The following is a 23,701-nucleotide window of genomic DNA, read 5'->3' as shown; positions in this document are numbered from 1 at the left end:
CAAAGAAAAACTCTCAAAGAACCTGGAGTCATTCTGCCTCATAAGCCCAGAACTGTACAGTAACATTGGATTTCTCCCGCATTTGTAGAAAACAGTTTGGGAGGAAGGGCATTTTGGCAGATCTGTTGCCTTATGAAGTCAACGTTGATTCTTGGTAAGGTCCTATTTGTCTTATTCATCATTAAGCCAAACTGAATAAGGAGTTCCTCTGTGCCAGGGCTTTTCTTCAAAGCTGCATTAATGTATTTTCTTCTGGCAGGGAGGTGGCACAAAAGTATGCTGCCATACCTCATGCTGCCCTCATTGCTGAATCCTATTCTGCCTTAGCAACAAGGCCCCTGATATCATCTACTGGCAGGAAAAACAACCATCAACCATTCTTTCAAAGAGATGATGCTATTCTGTTTTATGAGGCAAAAGGCAACTAATTCCCACCCTGCACAATCAAAAACTACAGAACATCTTCTTGAGCCTGATATTACATTGTCCTTATTTTGAATCCTGATGTCAAGGACATTGAGTAATATCAGTGCATTTCAGCCTCCCAGGACACTCTATTGCAGACCTCAGAGTGACCCTCTTAGAAGAACAAGACTTATTCTAAGCAACGCTGAGCAAGAGATTGCAAAACTCATATCCATCAAAAGGTCTCAACAAACACAAAGGGTTTTTAACACATTACAATTGTTAATTGATAATGTACTGGCAATCTGTCTCACGTGTAACCTGCATCTTTATAACTCACCTGTCTGTCCTTCCCTTCCCCCCACCCCCAGCCTCATCCCAATTTAAATCCTCCATCAGTCTAGCGACTTGCATCTGATGAAGGGAGCTGCAGCTCATGAAACCTTATGCCTTTTAATAAAATGTGTTAGTTGGAAAAGTTGATTTTTTGCTGCCATAGACTAACATGGCTCTCCTATATTTGGTACAATATTGTGTATGTATTTTGCATCTGGGTAACTGACCATATACGAAAGGAAGAGTGTCCTTACAAGAGGAGCCTGTTCAAAGAGTTTGAGCAAAACTGCTTCAGCAAATCTATACTTCCCCCAATGAGAAACATCCTGGCATTTCTTTTGGCAAACAACACAGCTGTTGTTGTTGTGCAATTTTGCATAAACAGCAAATTTGTTCCCTAACAAACAATTCAATCACAATGATTTCTTCCTGTAAATTAAATCGCATCAAAATATCCCTCAGCTTTAAAAAACTGGCCAGGTTGGTTTCAGACAAGCCAGAGAACACTCTTTTGTCCAATCATCTCCTTATTTGTCCTTCCAAATATTGTGCTTTCACTGCTGAGTTGAAGTACTATCCATCCATCAATCCTTGGAAAGCAACATGGCATAAAATTAGCTGTTCTCTTTGCCACCCTTTATCCTGCCTCTCTTTCAAGTCACTGCAATCACCCAGTTTACCTCCAAAGTAGTAGAAGACAAAGCCTAACCAATTTTAAACACCTTGAGGCTGCCCTTGTGCAGTGCTGGAATGAAGAGGAATGCCCTACTTTGGTGTTTCTCAGTCTCAGCAACTCTAAGATGAGTGGAGAACTTACATGTCGTTTCAGACATATACCATCAATTAACTTGAAGGTTGTGAAATGGTTATGTGATAACACCATCCTGCACAAGTCTGATTAGAAGTCTCAAATTCTAAGTTCTCTGTGTATTGTATTGCACCTGATTGATTGTATACAACAGCCTATCCCAACCTCCAGATGCATCATTCATGCAATTATATTCCCAGCCGTGGGATGTATTTAGAAGGAAAACACAGAAAAGAAACCAGACCAAAGGAGGTTTAGCAACGCAGGTATCTTCCATTTATTTAAATACCTGTTAGGAATTCATATAGATAAAAGTAAACTAAGTTGTAGTTATTTAATTTCAAAGACCTAGACCAAAACAACAGAAGAGAAGTGAACATGTACTTTTTTTTTTTTTTTTTTGCTTTTTAATAGAGCCCACATTGGAAAATGTCAAGGATTAGGTCCATGTACACTGTATCTAAGGCTTACTAAATTATGCAAAACCAAGACTACAATTCTCTATAGTGAATAATACAGTGATAATAATTTGATGAGTTTAGTTGTCCCAAATTCTAATTAAGCCCTTTTATTTATGTCACTTTAACATCATGCACCATCTCCAATTAAAAGAAACACAATTACTGAATTTCCAGAGTTCCAAAAAGCTTGACTAAAACATATTTAGTTTCTGCTGTTATTTTATCATTACACATTTGAGAAAGATACTGGTGTTTTGCTTTTGGCTAGCATTCCTTGGATATGACAGAGAACTTTAATACCTGGTTTGGTTTGGTTTTTACACAGCTGTGAAGATTCCTCCAAGGCAAAGCTTTTCAGATCATCATGCAATACTTCTTCTCTCATTTCTCATTACAATTGCCCTCTAGATTTGAATACCCCAAGACTATACCCTCATCCTGAGTACCAGCTTTCACCTGACTGGGAAATGACAACAAAGTCCTCACAAAGTTCAGTGCTGCAGTACAAACCTCACCTCATCCAGATCATGAGCAGGCACATTTACATGCAGCCACTACAGGATAAGGAATTTGTCTCCAAACACATTCCTTACGAGACTTTCTAGGACTCAGAGACTGGGTTCCATTTAGCCAACAGTGCCATGCTAGGAGTTTGATGTGGGTGATTTGGGCTGGCCTGCAAGTCATGCCTGGAGGCCAAGAGCATCCAGCTCGTGTCAGATCACAGTAGGTATGGCGTATCCAGCGTGGCCAGAAGATGGATCCCATGTCTACCCAGGAAGAGGTTAAATAACAGGTTGCGCTATCCACTAGCCATTGACGTAGATGGTAAGTGAAGGACTGGCTCAAATTATGGGGGATCCCATCCTGAAAAAGCAGCAGTGGCAGCCACTTGGGAAGCTCTAATCTGCTTGTCTCCTGCAGGAGCTTCTTCCTAAACCGGGCTCTGTGTTCAGCCAGGTCTTGGCTCTGTGTGCTCAGTTCTTCGGTGCTTGGGTTCCGACCTTGGGGGTCCACGAGAGACATCCAGAAAGGGTCATAGGACGATCCCAGAAGTTTCATCAACCTGGAAGTACGCAAGTGCTTTGCCTTGGGCAGAGAGTGGTGGTAGTCATCAGGAGAAAGGGAGAGGCTGTATGGCCTCGCTTGAGTCCCCAGCGTACTCCGGATAAGATGTATGTCAGGATTGGACTGGGCCAGCGCCCTGATCTTATTCGATGGTTGGGGAACCCCACTTAAGGAGAAGTCTCTTTTTTGAGAGAGGAAAGTTGCTCCAATGTAGTGGAACCCCTGGCTCCATTGTTCCAGAAACAGCATACAGACCAACCACGCTTTAACATCCATGTTTCTTCAAGACTTGAATGTGTCCTAATTGCTGCAAGCTAACACTATGAGGCTGCCTCTCTTTCTCTCCACCTCTTTTATTATCAGCCTTTGACCCAGAGTTTAGCAGCTCCCCTCTACCCTACTTACAGGCTTTGATAACAAGCAGCACTGTGGCTCCTACTGACATAAACAGAGCGGGGGGAATATCCCTCATTTTAGCCATCTGGGCACTTTTTAGTAAACTAGGATTTTAATAGTGTGCTATCATCAGCATTCATGGTTCAACACTTAGTTCAGCAAGTCTTTAAAAATACTAGGACGTGGATTAACAGCTATTGCCAGACTGAGATCTAGTTTTGGATTTTTAGTTTACATTAACTTTCCCCAATTTAATGCCCTCCAGTTGGGTCAGACCACACATTCATCATTCCTGGCTATATCAGATTTGAACTGACTCCCCCCTGTGGTAATTCTGAGTAGACCATCAATTTGGTACATATACAAATTATCTCAAATGTTTAATTGTTACAGTAAAGCAGCTTCTGGATTATTGCATACCAAGCCTTGCTTCATGTTTGCATTGCATTTAGATAATTTGCATGTTCTGCAGAACAGTTATAGTTCTAGAATTAGTGGGCTGTTCTGGAACCTGGGCACAGACCTGGCCGGTATTCAAAAGTTTGATTCCATTTCCAGTAATGAGATGTGAAAAACTTGAAATAGCTCTTTTTAGCTCTATACATTTACTGGGAATCCTCCAATAAGATGACATTCAGTTGCCCCATCTTCTCTGAAAAATTGAATTTCAACTAAAAATCCATCTGAAGTTTCACTCCAGCACTCTTTGTAAAGGCAATGAGAATTAGCCAAGTTTATAGTTCTTTTCATGACCCAGGACCAGTTTTGTCATAAGATAGAATGAGGCAGCAGGACATGTTGAGGAATCATGTTCTGCTGCACAGATGGTAAGATGGTACAAAGAAAACTCATAATAAACTACTTGTTTGATCAGTCATAACAGAAGTAGATTACTACGTTAGAATAGTAACTACATGGTGCAAAAGCAAAATCAAAAGGTGGTTCAAACAGACGTCTAGCATCAACTCTTGGAAATGGAGGGTTTTTAAGCTAAAAATTTCACTACAGTACTCAAATGCCAGCTGCTACAACCAGTCCTGATTACCTTAGATATTTCCTCATCAGAAGTAGTACATCTTAGATCTCCTATAGTGAAAAGAAATCCTGTTTTTCAGCTGGAGTATCTCTATGCATCTGAACTTCCACCCACCTGCATTTTGGGGCCCGAGTAGTGTTAATCATATTCTCCAAGGCAACTGTGGGAGTTTCGGTTACACAGAGACAGAAACATGTAACGGCTGCTTCTAAGGAACTCATCTCCCCCCACCCCCTTCAATATTTTAAAAACAGGTGTTGTTTTCAGGACACATGAGGCTGAGAAAACTAAACTGAATCATTCTCCTGGCTGGTCTGCTGCCTTCCTGTTCACTGGAAGATGCTGTCCTGTTTCTACCATTTTAAGTCATATTCAATGGCCACTCCACTCAGCTTGTCTGCAAGGAATGCAGGAACTAATCTGTATCTCAGCACCAGATTATCTAAGCGTGTCCTAATGCTAGAATCCCAGTGTGGTATCTTGTGATGCCAGATGCTCATGGACACCTAATTTTTTTTGTTTTTTAATTATTATTTGTATTTAATACAAGAATAACAAAAGAAAAAAAACAAACCTTAGGAATATAAAACACGTCCTCTTTCTAATACCACTCGGTTTTAAAAAAAATTAAAACCGACCATGTAGAACTGCAGTCTTTCCCTTACCCTGATCAAGAGTCAGTTCAAAAACGGAGAAGGCACTCATGCCAGTATCTTTCCTAGAACCAAAATAATATTTTGCAACAATCCAGGCACAATAGATATAAAGTTCTTCATAAATAGATACATTCCTCTTAACTCTCTTCCTAAAACCTGGTTCACATTCACATTACTAAGTGAAAATCTGCAGAGTCTCTTGGCCCTGGTGCAAGGACAGCCCATGAAAGTTTCCAGAGGACCTGCTTGCATGCCACTGCCCGTATTTCATCATCCACCTACAGCTGAGTCAACCAAGGATATCGTTAGGTGTGTTTGCTCTGGAAGCAATCCCACCTTCAGGTGCTGCATGTGGGCCAGGTAGGATGCACTGATGCTCATGGAGGAGGCAGACTGAAATGATACATTCTGTGTCAACCCCTTGGTGGCTCCAATGGGTTCTGCTGGTTTCCTGCAGGACTGCCCCTTCCATTTGGTCCCTAACTTGTTCTCTTGCTCCTCAGTCCTCTTTTTACTGTAAGGAAGACTGAAACCTGCTTCTACAAGCACTTTTTTTTTTTTTAATAGGTTGGTCAGCAGTTGACTGGCAGAGCTGGAGAGTGTGAAGCCTTGAAATTGACTAGTCTGTCCTTGGCTTGATGTACACAGTTAGAAGTGTGATTGAAAGGACCCTCCTCTTGCTGGATCAAAAGCACACAATGGGCAAGGAGAGATAGGAACACTTTATTTACACTGCACACTGCCAAGGCCACATATCTCCAGATGTACCCATTTCCATGGTAACAAAACATTTGCGTTCAAGAAGAAGTTGTTTTCTCCCCTACTGCTTAATGTTTAACTATATGTTTCTGAGAGATACTATTCGACATGAAAACAGAACTATAAACAATATTAGGCAGTCCTTCATCTAAAGTGTTTGAGGTAGCCATCACTCAATGAAGATGTCCTTCAAAGTCCCCTCCCATAGTTTCAGTTCATCAGCTTTCCTATCCTTTTGCCCCATCTGCTCAGAAGCTCTTTACTAACAGTACCAGAATGGTACCAGAACAGTACCAGAATTTGACCATAATTATGTCTCTTTAGGTCAAATTCACAAGTGCCATACTTCTAACCCTGCAACCCATCTAAACCAGTGTTCTTCAAACTTGGCAACTTTAAGATACATGGAGCATGCTGGCTGGGGAATTCTGGGAGTTGAAGTTCACCTATTTTAAAGTTGCTGAGCTTGAGAAACACTGCTCTAAACTATCATACAGCCATTATGTAGGACAGAGTGCACCGAGCTATTGTCAGTGTTAAACTTCTATTACTTGTCAGCACAACAGTATAGTGGAAGGCTATTTCATCCTTTCTTTAGGTATCCAAATGTTTTGGCCAAACTCTGACTAATAGCAATCTCATTATCTGAGCACTGATCTTGTCAGGTTCTTCAGCAGCTGCCTAAACCAAACATGATTCTTTTATAACCATGATTCTCACAAAGTTCTCTTCAGCAAGATTTGTTGAGATGAAAAGGGTAGGGGGTACAGAAATTTCAATAAGTGAACTATTTTCAATTTCTCAACCATATATCTCCATGTGTCTTAATGAGAAATCTTTCTGGTTCTTTGTTTACAGCATCCATAAGGAAAGGATGAAGGTGTCAAGATGAAGAAAGTAGCATTGCAGCCTTGTGATGCAAGCCTTTTCTGCATACATCAAAATGTCACACAGATGCCCCAAACAGGTGGAGCTTGAGATGTGATACTGTGACATTGCTTTAATTGTTTTGAAAAAAGCAGCAGGATCCTGAGGACACTGTAGGAAAGAAGGTGGGTCTCTTCATTGATCAAGATAATTTGTATAGCTAGTTGTTTACATAATAGTCACCTAAATCTATCAGTCTGGGAACCAACTCTTACAGATCTTTATGTAGCCAAAATGCACTGTCTACACACAGGGGATGGATATCAAATTGAAGGAGGTGAAAGCTACATAGAAATAAATCTTTCCAAAGAAAGAAACCTCAAAATTATAGAATCCTCAAGTCCAACCTCTTGCTGAGTTCAGGAATCCAGATTAAACCCTTCTGGATGGGTCGCTGCCTAGCCTCCATTTGAACACATCCCGTGAATCAATCTGTAAGGGAATGCTCTGGCAAGTTAAAAAGCTCTGCTATTACTTTGACCTTGTTTTGAGACCTGATGTCAAATTTGTGCCCGTTAATTCTTTCGTGCACAGCCTGACCTATTTGTCCTACGTAGAATCCAGAAGGGCATTCCTGGGAGATGATGGTATATATTGCATTAAAAGAAGAGCGTGCGGAGGCGTCTCTAGCCCAGTCAGACTCTTTCTGATCCTCACATGCTCTCCTTCTGCAATGTTCTCTCACGGGGTAATCAGTGCTAGCTAAGCTCCACTGCCTGAGTGGATTGGGATAAGATTAATCTTTTGCCACCAGTGCAGAAAACATGACCCATCTGGCATAGCCCTCAAGTGGCTCTCCTTCCAGAAGCCAGTCAAATGATCAGCTAAGAGATCTGCACTGCCCGGGGAAATCTGCCACTGGAGAGGCCAAAGGAGAGAAGTGGCTGCCAAGGTGATAGTATGGAGGAAGAGCATTTACACTTCATCCAAATATCCATTATTTTAAAGACACTGGCACTTCAAGTACAATGTTGCATCACGCAAGTGCTAGTATAACTAAATCATGGCTTGTTTAACTATTGTTTATTGAATAAACAACAATTGGGAGGGTTTGCACAACAAACCATTAACCATAGTTTACATCCCACAATGATTTGGCTCTTACAATGTGCTATGCCAAAATCAAACACCCATGTTGTGACTTAGCAAAACGTGTGAATCCTGTTACTCAGTTCTGTGGAAAGAAAGGAAATCTAGAAAAATGGCTCCCCTCATTGGAATTAGGATACTGGGATGTGGTGTAAATCAGCACCCAATCACAGCACACTACCAGTAGTAGTGGCATATTTATGTGTACTGTATATCATTTATGTCATAACAAACCAAGTTATGAAAATAAAGCCAAATAATGAAAATAAACAGGACCAAACAAGACATGGTATAAATATGCATATTTGAAATGATGTTTGTAAGCACCATTGCAAACTAATTTCTCTCTAGAAATAGCTCCAAATCTAATTGTAGCCCCAAGAATATAGCTTTAGTAGAAGACAGTAGTGGAAGAAAAATTATTTTATTATGATCTGAAAATCAATTTTGTTCTGCATAATAGATGACAGGAAGTTTTCTTGGAACCCTGAAGAAATAAGATTATGAAGCAAATGGTGCGGAAGATCCTCAGTCACATTTATTCTGTATGGACAAAGGCACAAATTACAGGGAATAATTCAAAACTTGCCTTCGAGCACTGGCGATGGCATCACTCACATTCACAACGGAGCCAAAGCCCTTCTTGCTGGAAAATTCCAAATTGATAGCAAGTCCCATAACAATGGGAAAGTTAATAAAAGGAAAGCAAAGTCAAAGTCAAAGAGAGCCAGTCTGGTCTAGTGGTTAAGGCACCAAGCTAGAAAGCAGGAGGCTGTGAGTTCCAATCCTGCCTTAGGCATGAAACTAGTGGGGTGATTTTGGGCCAGTCATTTTTTCTTAGTCCAACCCACCTCACAGGGTTGTTGTTGTGGGGAAAATAGGAGGAGGAAGGAGTATTAGGTATGTTTGCCGCCTGGAGTTATTTATAAAAAATAATAAAGGTGGGATAAAAAATCTTTTTTAAAAAAGTCATACCCTGTTATTTGCCAAGGCAATAAAATCTAATGTGATTGCATAGTCATAAACATGGATCTTTATGATTTTTATGATAAACATGGATCTTTATGATTTCCTCTGCAGCAGAAGGGGAGAGCTCCTAAGCTAGGAGCTTCTGATGGGTAGATTTAGCCCACATGACAAATCAGCCTGCATTTGTTCCAAAAAACATTCTTTGCCTATTATAGATGGAAGTGAAGAGCCATAGCTTGAGCCAATAGTTTTAAAAAATGTGTGTCTGTGTGTGTTGCTATTCTTACAGAAGTTATCCCAGTCTCTACCTGGAGTAGTACCACCAGCATATAAATCTCATGTTGTACAGCTAGTCCTCACTTAAAGACCATTTGTTTAGCGACCATTCGAAGTTACAACAGCACTAAAAAAAGTGACTTATGACCGGTGCCCAAAGTTATGACCATCGCAGCACCCCCATGGTCACATGATTACGGTCCAGCACTTGGCAACCAGCTTGCACTTTCAATGGTTGCAGCATGATCGCCATTTGTGACCTTCCTAGTTGGCTTCTGGCAAGCAAAATCAATGGGAAACCATGTGATTCACTTAATGATGTGATTCACTTAACAACCACATTGATTCACTTAAAGACCACCACAAAAAAAGATCATAAAATTGGGTCCGGATTTGCTTAATGGCTGCATTACTCGGCAACCGGAATTTCAGTCCCAATTGTTGTCATTACGCGACAACTACCTGTATTGAGATGTAAAGTTGTCTTGAAGCTCTATCTCTTGGTCCTAAATCCTAGCCTTTCTTAGTGCTTTTCATCCTTTATGAAAATGTATTTTAGAGTTAAGAGCAAATTTAATTTATTTAGAACAACTTCTGTTCTTTCACCAAGGAACAAAGTTGCCAAGTTCTTTACCCTCCCAACAACCCACTGAGGTAGACTGGACTGTGATATGCCATCTAGCAAAACTTCACCTCATGGGCTCTTTGAACTAACTCCACCACATTTGTCACCATACATACGGACTCCAGGGTCTTGCTACATATAACATTACCCCACTTTTCAAATAAAAAGATACAAGAGATGTATTTGGATAATAATAGTCTAAGTTTACACCCATTATTATTAACACATGCATTACCATTTCTATTGCCCGCTGCCATTTGATAACATATGTAACTTTTTGGGTATTATGGTGTTCATTATGGCATGAAAAGAGTGTTGCACTTTAACCTGAAAGGCAGAGATGATTTATATGCCACAGACAGGTTTGCAGCATGATCTTGATCAGTGAGTCTTGCTTGACCTAAAGTACCCAGCTTTAAAAGGGCATGGTTACTGAGTTATTTATTTAATAATGTGCAAACCGCTTCTTTTGTATAAATCCTGAACTGGGTTTGGGTTTATTTATAGGATTACTGTGGGAACAAAAGAGTCAAGGAATGTCATGTATTTTACAAAGGAAAATGACACCTCAGTGAGCCTCTCAGTTTAATCCCAAATAGTGTCACCAGTTAGGCAGTGATAGGAAATACAGATAAGCATGAACCCACCCAATGACAGGAATTCATAATTATGACAACAGCTTTCTAGACATAAAGCATGATCTCAAATTGAATGCGCTGAGGTTTCAGTTCAATGTTTCACTATAACGGGTGTGCTTCACTCTCACCTCTTGCAACTGAATGGGACTTCAGAGTGATAATTTTTGGCTGACTCAAGCCCATCAGCTTGCAGAACATTAAGTGGATAGTTATTAACTATTTTGTGTAAGGCTTCCTGACATTTTTCCTCCGTATAATTCATCTGCTCTGGAGACTTTTTTTGTCAACATTCAAACTGCAATTTTGGATCATTATGAAAATCATATTCTTTTCACCTTTATTCTGTTATTTGATGTGTGAGCATACTGCATGCAAAGCGTGCATTTTGCCATTTGTATAAAAAAACTAAAGCATATTGCCAGATTCTGAAACCATTTTTTCATACACAAGGCTCCTATCAGTCCAAAGGAGACTAATCACTGGTATGAAACCTATACCATTATATAAGGCAAACGCTGCCTATGAAATAAATTCTTGAAAAACCTGTTTGAGGTGATAGTAACCTGATGGTCCTTGCAGCCCCAGGCAAAGGAAAGGAAAGGAAAATTCCCAGTACATTCTGGAAACCTAATCTGTCGATGCCAGCATGTGTAGAAAATTGGTTGGTTATAGTCCGGGTTGTCATTTTTTCCATGGTCATTCAGAGGACACTGTTTAGCTGTAGCTGAAAATATAGTCCTGAGTGGCACAAATATGCTCCGCTTTCATTGCTGGGAGCAATATATAAGATGTATATTCTCTGCTTTACATTCCTACATATCCTTGTTGTACAGGCAATATAGTGCCTAGGGAAGAGGCTAGAAACGATGGATGGATGGATGGATGGATGGATGGATGGATGGATGGATGGATGGATGGATGGATGGATTGCATTGGATAAGCAGTTCTGGCTGTAGGAGGGTTAACACAAAGACACAGCAAAAGCAGGAGGGGGAGAGCAGAGGCAGATATCGAAGGATGAGAGGAAGAAGGAGGAAAGCAGAGGTAGGGAAGGGGGAGAGTTGGAGAGATGTGCTAAGAAGTAGCTTACGGAAGAAAAGCACAGGCCAAGTCTGGTCATTGCAACTTAAGGAATTCTGCTCAGCGTTTTTTCCATGACTCTGGAGTGAAGGGAGTAAGGGCTTCTTCATGTTTCCAGTTACTGCTGCGTAGTGAAGACTTGAAGGAGACCAGGAGGAGCCCATTTCTTGCCTAATACAAGTGAGTATGTGTGGCTTATAAGGAAGAAGAGGGCTTTTTGCAGGATGGCTTTGCAAGAGCTCTGCAGGTTGTGCAGGAGGGAGGAGGGAGGGAGTAAATGTTCCTGGAATGGCCGGATTCAGTAGACAAGCTCCAGCTTACTTTTAATGGGGAGAATTTCAGCAGGTGCATCTTCTTCCGTGACAGTTTTCTGTTCAGGTGAGGCAAAGAAGAAATAGCCCTGAGGCAGAAAAGGATGCAGACAGCTGCATACCATCTTCCCAAATAGGGCATGTGGCAGTGGGGAATAACTGGAGGGGTGAAGCTCAGAACCAGTCCAGCTGGAGGGCAAGAGACAAATGAAATTACATATTCCACTACCTGCTCGTCAAAGGGGTATCTAAAAGACAGCAACAGAGTACTTTTTGAAGGCTGTTTTCTTTAGATGAGTGACTAATGGGTGCAGATACATAAGCATCTGTTTCTGCTCTCTTAACTTTGCACGATACTGTTCTCTGTAGTAATATAAAGACCTTTGTCTTTGAGAATGGATTTGATATATTTTTCTGTCAAGGATAATGTTGCAGAGAGAACCAGCACTTTGAACCTCAAAGCCCCCCAGAAGCAAGCAGTGGAAGGGAAGAGTGAATTTCAAGAGGCTTTGGGATTCTGGGATAAGGCACAGAGCTCTGTCACCCAGCAAATTTTCCAATATTCAGGAAAGCTGAATATTGCTTATAAGCTACCCATGTTCTTCCCTCTGTGGCTCTGAGATCTCTTCCCCAAGTCATGCAAACCTTCATTTTATATTGGTATTGCTAGCACAATGGACACAAGTCAAATGCCAAAGTGTCACTTAAAAAATCATATGGAGTGTTTACTTTAAATAATAATCATACAAATTCTGTGCTTTTTCCACTAATCTCACCTTAGAATGTATTTTTCTCACACAAATTTTAAAAAATGCAAATCTAAAATCAAACTTGGTATAATTTTTTTCAGCTGCTGGGATTTAGCTCACTTGCAGTCTCCAGGCTCCTGACCCTGGCAGAATTTGTTTCTATTGATGAAATCCATATAGTCAGGCAGCTGTGGGATTGTACTCATAATGGCTTCATTAAGGGTCTATGGTGGTCCCTTGTTCAAGGCACCAAGGTTGTTCACTCTTTTTCTACAACCAACTTCTGGAGTAGTACATAAACAAGCTAAGTGTAGCATGATCAGTAGGGTGCAAAATGTCACATCTGCTTATTATGTGCAAATCAGAATTATCCATTTAACACGAACAGCAGAAAGGAAGGCACAGAATTACAAAAAGACTGCCAGAAGCAAAAACCCCAACTGTATGCACCAGACACAAGTCTAGCATAAAGGATCAGGCTAAGCCGAGTTAAAACTAGAGACAGACAGTAGTTTTATTCAATGATTTCCCATGTTCACCTTCAATAGGAATTGTTCTGAAAAACCTGCAAAGCCTATTTGACCAGAAGGACCAAAGAATTAAGAATTAATTAATTAAGAATTAATTAGGAATTAATACCTTTCATAGATAGCTTTTACTTGTTAAAATCATAGACAGAGTTCATTCATTTTACTAAGCTATAATGTAATATATTTGGTTTTGGTTTAGTATGTTGTGAGAACCTAATGTCATATGTGAACCAAGTCATTATGGCTAATTAAATCAAACTTGTTTTTTCTTTGGAATCCATACATTATGTGCCAGGGCTGCTATACTTCCTGTGACCGAGAGGAATCCAAGGCTCAGCTTTTCAGTCATAGGCACCACTGATGCCTTTTGACCTGCTACTATATAAAATACAGGACCTGTACCAAATAAAACCCAGCATTTGTATAGGATCACAAATAAGGAAAAAGAAAGAGGTTTAACAGCTTTTGGGAAAATGATTGTGTAACGTGAGTTAAGTGGTACCAGGCTGAGGCTTCCTCCATGAAGGATGGGAGCCGAAGTTTCACCTTGACCCTCCTAAAAAGAAAGAGGTTTTGAACTCACATCCTGAGTAACATGGGGGAGGAAGGAGCTTTATAGCTCAATGTCACCATTAAACTAGCATTTAGTGTAGGCATCTAAAAGATATTGGTTGGATACTTGAAATATACTAAGCTGTGGTTTGTTAGCCACTATGGTTTATTAACCACAATGGCTAGATACATACATGACATTGCAACAAACCATGGCTTATAAATGGCAGTGGCTGGGTTCACATGGTATACAAAGCCCAGCCATGCAAACCCTATCATTTAGCATGATGTGAGAGCCTACCATTAGTGACCTTCCAAAAACAAGTCCCAGGGCCAGCTGACAAAGATGCCCAATTCAAGCCCCTTAAGTAGAGTCCTACATATTACTGTATGCTCTCAGACAGTCAATGGGTGCCAAAATGGCAGCCCGTGCCATTCAAACTTAAAGATTTGCATGTTGATCAAACTGCTGTGCTTAGTTTTTGTGGATCCTATTGTCCTATTTCTGTTCTTCCTCTGCTCCTGTGTTTAGATTATTTTCTCCCTACCTATGCACTAATTTAAGAAAAGCTGAACCTGTTGAATGCATGTGTCGGGTTTCTGCTAAAGGCAAAGCAGGAGAGCAACTGGGTTGGAGAAGTGATTGCCTTCGTAGCTGGCTTTTCATCCACTAGTGGTGTCCTGGGGACAAAATACTGTCCTCAAGACAGTATGGCTGGTCCCCACTTTGCTGTCTGGTAGGCACTCAGTAAATTCTTATTTTATTTACCAAGAGAGTTCTTCATCTGTTACTAGTTTCATATTTTACGCTCTTGAATTTTATTTGCACCTTTCTTTATGCATCCATTTTCTATGTACAGTATTTTTACTTTGTGATTTACAAAAGCAGACATTTCAACGGACTTAAACTGAAACCAAAAAACATTTGGGATTTTTTTTTTATATTATATCATCTCCATTAGCAGACATAATGGCATGCAAACAGTGAATGTATTGCAGAGACATGACAGAAAAAAAAAACACCTTCTGATTTTGACATCAAGGTAGGATCTTCTTGGCACACATCTGCCTTTTGCCTGTGGTTGCATCAGACCCAGATCTCACCAGCTATTTTCATGATAAGCAATGTGTAGGAGTCACCAGATGCTCAAAATTCTGGTAATGTCTGTTATTGTTTTTATTTTACTTTAATTCCGTTTGCTGCCCAGAGTCACTTGTTGAGATGAGCAACTATATATGTATATAAATATATATAAATTGAACATATATAATACATACATACATACATACCTAATATGACCAATCCTGACCAGAATCCCATTTGTTTGTTTGTTTCAGGAGTGAGGAATTACTTCTGTTTGCTGTTTCAGGTTGGAAAGATTTTTTTTCCTGCTTGTTGAAGCCACAAATCCTGTGTACAGATTTATATTTGAAAATATTAAACACCAACGTGAATATATAGTAACGCCAAGGTATAAATCTAGAACAAGGTCCTTCCCCCACGGAGTTTATAATGTAAAGTTTAACACAAAAGGAAAGCCGAGGAATGGGTAGCTTGTGTATCTGTGTGTGTGTGAGGGGTGTATATCCAGTTGTTTCAATTGTATGTGCTTCAGCATACAGTTTGGCAAGGTTGGACAAGCTGTGGGTCACTGTAGAGAGCGCAGGAGATGGCCTTGGAGTAGTAAGGCAACGGTTGAAAAAACAAAAGTGTGCTTTAAGCCCAGGACTCAGACAAAGTGTGAGAAAGAGGATAAGACTCACTCCTTAATTCACTAGAACAGTGATTCTCAACCTTGGCAGCTTGAAGATGTGTGGACTTCAACTCCCAGAATTCCCTAGCCAGCATTTCTGGGAGTTGAAGAACACACATCTTCAAGTTGCCAAGGTTGAGCAACACTGCCCTAGAATATAAGAAAGAGGGAGGGGAAAACTCAGCCAGGCTTTCAAGATTCTGTTACTGTAGTTTACTTTGATAAAGCAGACTTCTTTACCTGGTCTACCTCAAAGGGCTGACAGTCACATATAGCCAGGCCAGCATCCCTTTTGCAATTCTTAGAGCCCCCATGAATCAGGAGGAGTCTACTAACCCCTTTTCTAACTGATTTTATTAATATGTGGTATTTGAAAAAGGTGCTACCAGACTCCTGATGTTTTGCTACCACAGACTAACCCAGCTCTCCTCCTACAATGTTGACATACAGCAACATGAAAAAGGGTGGGAGGGGGCAATGATTCTGGCCTTTAAGCCTTGTACATTGTTTGGCTTACCCACTCCAATGACATCATCATATAGCTGGCCATGCCCCCTTTGGCCCTTGCCAGCTTCACATTAAAAATAAAAGACCACTGTTGGCTGCAAAAAAATTGGCCCACTTGCACCCTAGAGCTGGTATTTGTCCCAAAGGCATCACAAACTAGATGTGGAAAATGGTATCCCACAGGAATTCTGAGGTTCAGCTGCAAGTATATGCAAGTATGCAGGACAGCAAGGGAGGTTAAGTCTTTTCAGTGAGCTGTGCTTGATGCTCCCAGGCTTAAACTCAGCAGAAAGTACCTTTTGACATGGCACAGCTAGATAAGGAGGATTGAGATTTTTAAGCCATTTTTAGGGGTTGACTGCCCTGTGCAGTCCACTCTTTTACTCACTATAGTTTAAATGTGGCACTTCTTTCTCTTGCCTTTCCCACAACTTAATGGGCACTTTGGGGCTAGGGGCATTTCTGCTACGGAAAACTCTTGACTGCCAAATCAACTCCCATAAATTGGGTTTGAAGGGTAGGTTGCTAATAATGTCCTTTCAGCCTTCAGGCGTAGTCAAAGATTTTTCTAAGGTTGAAATAAGATTTCACTGCCAGTCCAGCTGGGTTCTCTAGATGGAATGGTAGGGAAGAAGAGTCACATTTTGCAACCTTTACCTCAGGGTGCAAAATGCTGGAATAGAAAATGGAAGTGGCAAAGGTAAGTGGCTTTTGGAGCTAAGAAGAGCATATGCCAGATACAGGAGTGAAAGGCATGCTTAAGGAGAAGTCTTCTGTGATCACCACTTACTTCTTTTTCTATTTTTGCCAGGTCTATTCTCTCTGATGGAGAGATGCCGGACAGCTGGAATACATCTTCAGACAGCCTAGAAGCAAGAGCTGTAGGCATTATTGTGCCTGTGGTCTTTTCCCTCATCTTCCTTGTAGGCACAGTTGGAAATAGCCTGGTGTTGGCTGTGCTGCTACACAATGGGGAGGTGAAATATAACACTACAAACTTGTTCATCCTCAATCTGGCAGTGGCCGACCTCTCCTTCATTGTCTTCTGTGTCCCATTCCAGGCCACCATCTATACTCTGGATGGATGGCTCTTTGGTGCCATTGCCTGCAAAGCTGTGCATTTCTTCATCTACCTCACCATGTATGCCAGCAGTTTCACCCTGGCAGCTGTTTCTGTGGACAGGTAAATATAAATACTGCCTTTCCCCCAGAAGACTAAACTTCTGTCTCCTGTCTCCTGCGATGACAAAACATTGCTTGTTCAGTTGCTCTGACATTGCACTGATGTGGCTTGACATAATGTGTTGTGTGTATCCAGGCACTATGACTTATTCTTTAAAAAAAAAACACAGAAGAAACCATTGCTTAATATGACATGTGAACCCAGTCTATTTCTTCCTAAAAAGGAGAAGGAGGAGGAGAGTCTTTAATCCTTTGACTATCCAAAATCTTAACGTACCTGACATGTGACCTGTTTTTATTTATTTTTTAACATGTACTTCCTATCTTCCCATAACTAAAGCATCCCAACTGATTTGTCTCTTCAGAAATGTCCTATACATTGTTGAGGCTAAAAGTACTCCCAAGCATGCCTGGAAGCTATAGAATTGTCTCGTGCTAGAATAGATGGTTTCCAATCAGATTGAAGGAGGAGTGCATTTTAAATCAACCATTAACCTTTTTCTATAAATAAAAACAGAGCACATCAGGAAGGTAGGATCTAGCCAGCCTTCTCCATATTCTGCTAGCTTTCTACTTGCAGGGAAAATCATCCATGTAACAGAGTTTATATGGATTGCCCACCCGCCATTCTTCCGTCTCCAAATTCTCATTCCATTCAGCTGTGTGCAGGGCTGTAGCCTTAGGTCTGCTCTCCTGCTCTCCACTGATCTCCACTTTCATTCCCAACCTCCACCTATGTCACAGCCAATTAAAATAACTTCTTGCTTTCTCCACATAATTATTTCTAATTTTATCGCTTTACCCTTTTCATGCTTTCCCCTCCCTTTCCCCTTAGTAACTGTAGCTTACTTAGCAGTTCTTTCTGTTTCCTCACAAAGGGTATATGAATAAATTCTTTCAGAACAATGTCATCTCCAAACACAGCATGGATTTTTGGCATGGTTCAAGCATACAGGTTTTAAAACCCTTTCTGTCTATATTGGGAAAAAAAGATCCATATCATATTTACTGCGATTATGAAATTATGAATACCTATATCAATTTCTGTAGACTTTCAAATAGTAGGTTTTGGTGGCATTTTAAGGGTCAAATATCAAGTGACTTTTGAAAAGGGCATGAAAAAGTCCTGTCACAAGCATCGTCTGGGTCTGGGAGAAAGTGGTGCAATAAGGGCAAGACATTTAAGCAACAATGGTAAAAAGAGTGACAGGTGTGTGTGTGTGTCTGTGTAATTTATCAACCTCTGTTCTTGTTTCCAGGTATTTGGCTATTTGTTACCCACTGAAATCTCGGCATGTCCGTACCACTTGCAATGCAGTCCTTGCTATTGTCATTATTTGGACCCTCTCCCTGCTTTTTGCAGGACCATATCTCAGCTATTACCAAACCGTTAATTTCCAGGAAACGCCTATCTGCGCTCCTATTTGGGAGGGCCAACGCCGGAAGATATTAGACATCCTCACCTTTGTGTTTAGTTACATCCTCCCAATCTCTGTTGTCAGCCTGGCTTATGCCAGAACCATCAAATTCTTGTGGACTGCTGTAGACCCTTTGGAAGGAATCTCGGAGTCTCGCAAAGCCAAACGGAGGGTCACCAAGATGATTATTGCAGTGGCTGTCCTCTTCTGTTTGTGTTGGCTGCCCCACCATCTGGTGATCTTGTGCTTCTGGTTTGGCTACTTCCCCTTTAACCAAGCTACCTATGCCTTACGTCTAGCTTCTCATTGCTTGTCATATGCCAATTCCTGCCTCAACCCAATTGTCTACGCTCTCATTTCCAAACACTTCCGCAAGAAGTTCAAGCAAGTCTTCACTTGTGTTCTTGTCTAAGAAGAATAAGAAAAAGTGAGCTGACAACAAGATCCAGGTGAGCAATATTGCTGATGGTTTAATCAACCAGACTGCAGGTTTCAATGGAGGAAACACAGAAGTTACACGGCTTAATGAGGAAAATATGAGTTGCTACATGGATCTGTTGTTGAGATAAAGGAAAGCCTTTCTTCCTGAGAAATGGCTCTAGCATTTACAAGTCACTATCATATCTGAACAGAAATAATAAAAAGACCAAGAAAGTTCTGGAACAATCAACAATCACCCCCATTGGCTGCAATTCCACATGGACAACAATAATTTTAAAATATTAATGGCAGATGGTATCAATCATCCTTTCTCAGCATGACTACCATATTCTCATTCAAATCAGGCTTGGGTGGCTGGAGGATAGGTTGATTCAATTAGTTTTCCTCAATGCAACCAAAGTACCCACAATTCCTTAGGAAACATCTTGATACAACTTTAGATTGTCTCCACAGTGGGCTGAGCATGAGACAAAGACAATGTCATGAAGACATGTAATTTAAAAATGGTTCACAAGGCCTCTTTGTGCCACAGTTAGAGGGATGTGAAGATGAGCCTGGAGGCATCATTTTAATACTTCTTATTCCAGCAATGAATACAGAAACCATAAATGAAAGGTTCCAAGTTCTTGGGTTATTGTAGAAATAAAGGGTTTTGAAGATATACCTGATATAATAATAGGTGTTATTTTTGTTATTGTTTTAAGGCTAAACATACCTAGATTGATAAATGTACAGTGCATGGACTGCTTCTCCCCTTCTTCCCATTTTGTAATTAAGACATGCTGTCTGTTTTGTTTGGATTTTTTTTTTTTTTGGTCATGAATCCACATGTTTATCCTGCATTTGTTTTTGCTTTTTTTTTTCAAAAAAAAGAGAGAAGGATTTTACATTATTTTAAAACACTTAAACATTGTTCTGAGAGAGGAAAAAATGGGGGTCCTGATTGTCACAAGGATAAGCCAATAGAGCTGTGTAGAGCTGTAACAATGGTGTCACGGTGATATGCGCTAAAGTTCATTGGTAGTTTTGATTCAAGACTTTTTAGGACTCTGAGGGTCCTAAGGATAAAATGTTCAACTCAGTCTCTCCTCCTTTTCTTCTTATTGCTTCCTGTGTCAATGCAGCTTTTTTCCCCATTGTTTTTTGTTAGTTATAATCAGTAAACGGGTGTGTAAGAGGAAACACAGAATTATAGAATCATTTTTGAAGCTGCATTTTAGGGATTAGTTTTATTCCTTGAATGAAGAGTATGGTTTCATCTGGAGATTTCAAAAGCTGAAACATTTTTGGGGTGGAAGTCCCTCTGTATTTGGGTCTTGGAGCTACTGAACCTTTTTCACACATACCCAAAAGACCCCATTTACCATCTCAAAGCTGAACACTTTATTATTATATAGTTTATGATGGAATTCATACATCATACTAAGCCATAATGTGATTGGTTTTGGCTTAGCATATTATATGAAAACATCATACTTTGATTGAGAGACTCTGGTTAAAACAAAATACGACATGTGAACCCAAGTTACTGTGTATTTATTTTGGGTTGGACAGGACTTTTAAAGACTAGAGAGGCCTTTTTTATTTTCCTGTTTATTGTAATTTTCCCTGTCTTTAGCAGTTAGGTCAGTTTGAATTCAGCAGTAACCTAGAAACAAAGTATTACTGGTATCAGTGAATATTTATTTCTCCAAATGTCCTTAAGTTTAAAACTGTGGTTGTTTACACTTCTCTGGGGTGCAAATTCTACTGACTTAATGGGACTGACTTCTGAGTCAGCATGATCAGAAGGAACGTTCGTAAGAGCCATCAGCATAATAGGCTCTCATTCTGTGCTCTTTTGTTAATGAACAGAGTTTCATAGGAATTAGCAGAATGCATTTTTGAATAAGTAATGGTAAGCTAGTATTTCACCCACGTATATCAATGAGACTGACTCCCGCAAAGACCTGATTAAGGCTTAACTTTAATTATTTCACATTCATAAATATGTAGTACAGCACATCAGTTTCTGTTGCCTGACTCTGAAAATTAGAGCTGGCCCAAGAATATTTAGTTAATCCTCTGCCTCCTGGTTTCAATGCTTTGTATCAGAATGGATCACAGTTTTCAATCTTGCACCTTAAACCCAGTGGGGAGGAAAGCTGATAGCTCATATAAATAGCTTATTATTTCAGTTTCACTCCAGGCCGTAATATTCAAAAGAGTTATTGTAGAGCAGTGAGAATATATGGGAAGCTTGCTTCAGCTACATTCCATTATTATTTTTCCACTTTTCCATGAGTTGCAGAATCATAGGTGCTATTATGAGATTGATTTTTCTGCCAGACAACTTTCCATCCAAGATTAGTTTTCTAGAGTCATGTTCATCAAAGCCTCACAAGAATTTTTAAAACAGTTTAAAGTGGCACAAAAGAACCTTTGCTTATATATTTATTTTTTTTAAAGGTTTGCATCCATTCAAATAGGTTTTGCTAGTTTTTAATTGATGCACAAGCTAACAACACTTGTTTACCAGAGGAAGATGAGCATACTGTCTTTCAAATCACCTTCAGTTTGTTGGAAGTATAAAATGTCACCTTTTTTCAATATGTCTTTGCAACCCCAAATGGCCCATCAGTCACATGATCTTTATTACACTTATCCCCCTTTCAAGGCACTGTGTTTGTGGTACCAGGCCGGCTTTGATCAATCATTGGTGGGTTCCCTGGGAGGGCTCTGTATGTGAGAGGGTGAAGAAGACAAGTCATGGCCATTCACCAGCCACTCTCAAAAATTCCCTCTCTGTGAAGACAATACATTTTGTTAGCCACTGAGGACAGAACATGAATAGGGTCAGTATATCACTTTCTCACCAGGCTATTATTTTGACACACCAAGGTCTCGATGACACTAGGGAAGAAAGGCTCATCTGAGTGTTTGTAATCCGTATTTCTGCTCCTTTTTTTCAGTCCCTCTTTTGGTTCTCTTGCTTATCCCTTTCCTAAATCCATCCTATTGTAAGAATCCATGATAAGGCTAGTGATGCTTTTCTTTCATAGATTATGACAAAGTAGTATATGTGAAAATATTACAACGAAAATCAAGATAGACTTTATCAGAAAGACTAGATTAGATTAGATTAGATTAGATTAGATTAGATTAGGATTACTACTCAGCCCTTCATAAAGCCATTCAACGTTCAGACACATTGCTCATCATAAGTATTGATCCAGAGCTATTTCTATGTAGCAGCAAAGGCTTTTATTAGAAAAAAACCTACTTCCATCTTGGAAACAGGCCATCTCCTTCCTTAATACTGCATCTCATAAAGTATCTAAGCTAAGGTTTTGCCTAGAAGAAGCGTTAAGAATTGTAATTGTGCTTTTTAAAAAAATTCATAGTTTTTTTCTTTTTTTTCTTTTGCTTTCTTGCACTTTTTATTCTCTATTTTTTTCTTCTTTTTAGTTTGTATTATCTTTTATCACTGTAGTCAAAACTTAATAAATATTTAAGAAAAATATTATTTTTTTATTTTTTTATTATTATTTTTTTAAAAGGTCATTCTGAAGGTCACTATGTTTTCGGCTGAACTGCAGCTGAGCGTAAAGTAAGCTGAGCTCTGAACAGAAATTGGGTTGTGGGATTGCACAGGTGTGGAACCAGTCTGGGAGTGCCACAAACATTGTGTGTGGATGTGCCACACATGTTACTTACTTCTCTTCCTAAAATGAATATTTTCTTCTAGTCCATCTTTGAACTACAGCAAATATTTCAATATCCTATTGGCAATATAGCCATATAGCACTCCTAGTCATGTTTACATGGAAATGAGCCCCACTACAGGAACTTCTAGAGCATCGTGGTCTTGGATCCAAATGTAGGGGTCTTAGCAGCTGTTTCACCATAGTAAGAGGCTGGTGAAATTAAGTAGAGTGAGGTAGTCAGCTCCACTTCAGTGCCAAAATGTCTTTGGAGAACCTCTGCTTTGTGACATCTGCCATATTTGATAAGGCCCTGGCATCAGTATATTTTATCTCTTCACCAGCTTAAGAATATTTACCATTTATCTGTCAAAGAAGGGGGAAAGGAAAAGGATTCAAGCATTGTGCTTGCTTTGGCAGCAGAGAAACTAAAACTGGATTCAAGTGTGATCCTCTGAAGACAGTCAAGCTGGGCAATGCAGTGAAATGTGATCTTTGTCTGAGAAAAGGAAAAGAAGAAGCTGAAGAAAGAATCTAGAAAGAATAAAAGCAGGAAATAAGGATTCTACAAAGAAAAGCAGATCAAGAAGGTACCGCAAGGTATGTTCTATAGCTATTGTAAATAAAAAAAATAATGCCGTGTTTATGGCCAGTTCATAAAGAACAATCCATGCACAACTGCCTTTGTGAAATATATTTCTCAGAGAAATCTCTATATGTCGGCTATTAACTCTTTTTAAGATGGAATTAATGGAAGTTCTGTTCGTGAGATCTCATTAAAACCTGTATTTGGCAACACTAAGGAAACTTGAAACAAAAGTTTTAGATACCAGATTCATATCTAAGTTTTAATTCATGCAATTGCCTATAAATACACATATTCATACACACACACACACACACACACACACACACATTCCTTTTTGTTTAATTATCATAAAATACCATTTTGGCTGAGATGATGCAAAGTGAAAAATCCAACACTGCACAGTTGCCAGGTTGAATCGATGCTCTGCTGCATTTCTGTTGACAGTGACTTGTTCAA

General features: G+C 39.9%; 2 protein-coding genes across 2 annotated transcripts; one reads left to right on the top strand and one right to left on the bottom strand.

The window, feature by feature from the left end:
* Positions 1-26: 26 nt before the first annotated feature.
* On the top strand, positions 27-22,473 carry GALR3 (galanin receptor 3). Its single transcript, XM_015890011.3, has 7 exons — positions 27-154; positions 2,336-2,838; positions 2,935-5,945; positions 6,784-6,977; positions 14,204-14,408; positions 16,744-17,115; positions 18,374-22,473. Exons 5-7 carry the CDS (start codon positions 14,383-14,385, stop codon positions 18,942-18,944), a joined length of 969 nt encoding a protein of 322 aa, XP_015745497.2. The 5' UTR covers positions 27-154; positions 2,336-2,838; positions 2,935-5,945; positions 6,784-6,977; positions 14,204-14,382; the 3' UTR covers positions 18,945-22,473.
* LOC103051445 (noggin-like) lies at positions 2,536-3,354 on the bottom strand. Its single transcript, XM_088141049.1, has one exon. The coding sequence runs from the start codon at positions 3,352-3,354 to the stop codon at positions 2,536-2,538; it is 819 nt and encodes a 272-aa protein (XP_087997175.1).
* Positions 22,474-23,701: the final 1,228 nt, after the last annotated feature.

The sequence above is a fragment of the Python bivittatus genome, unplaced genomic scaffold (assembly GCF_059951505.1).
Source record: "Python bivittatus isolate LINGU-HERP-01145 unplaced genomic scaffold, Pbiv_v1 ctg000330_np1212, whole genome shotgun sequence".
Classification (NCBI taxonomy): Eukaryota; Metazoa; Chordata; class Lepidosauria; order Squamata; family Pythonidae; genus Python; species Python bivittatus.
The sequence above is the reverse complement of the archived record's forward strand: the minus strand, read 5'-3'. Positions and strand labels throughout refer to the sequence as shown.

Coding starts and splice junctions, on each gene's coding strand:
- LOC103051445 (XM_088141049.1), bottom strand. CDS start 3,354: ATGGATGTTAAAGCGTGGTTGGTCTGTATGCTGTTTCTGGAACAATGG.
- GALR3 (XM_015890011.3), top strand. CDS start 14,383: ATGGCTGGTCCCCACTTTGCTGTCTG. Junction 14,409..16,743: donor GGTCCCCACTTTGCTGTCTG/GTAGGCACTCAG, acceptor TATTTTTGCCAG/GTCTATTCTCTCTGATGGAG. Junction 17,116..18,373: donor GCAGCTGTTTCTGTGGACAG/GTAAATATAAAT, acceptor TCTTGTTTCCAG/GTATTTGGCTATTTGTTACC.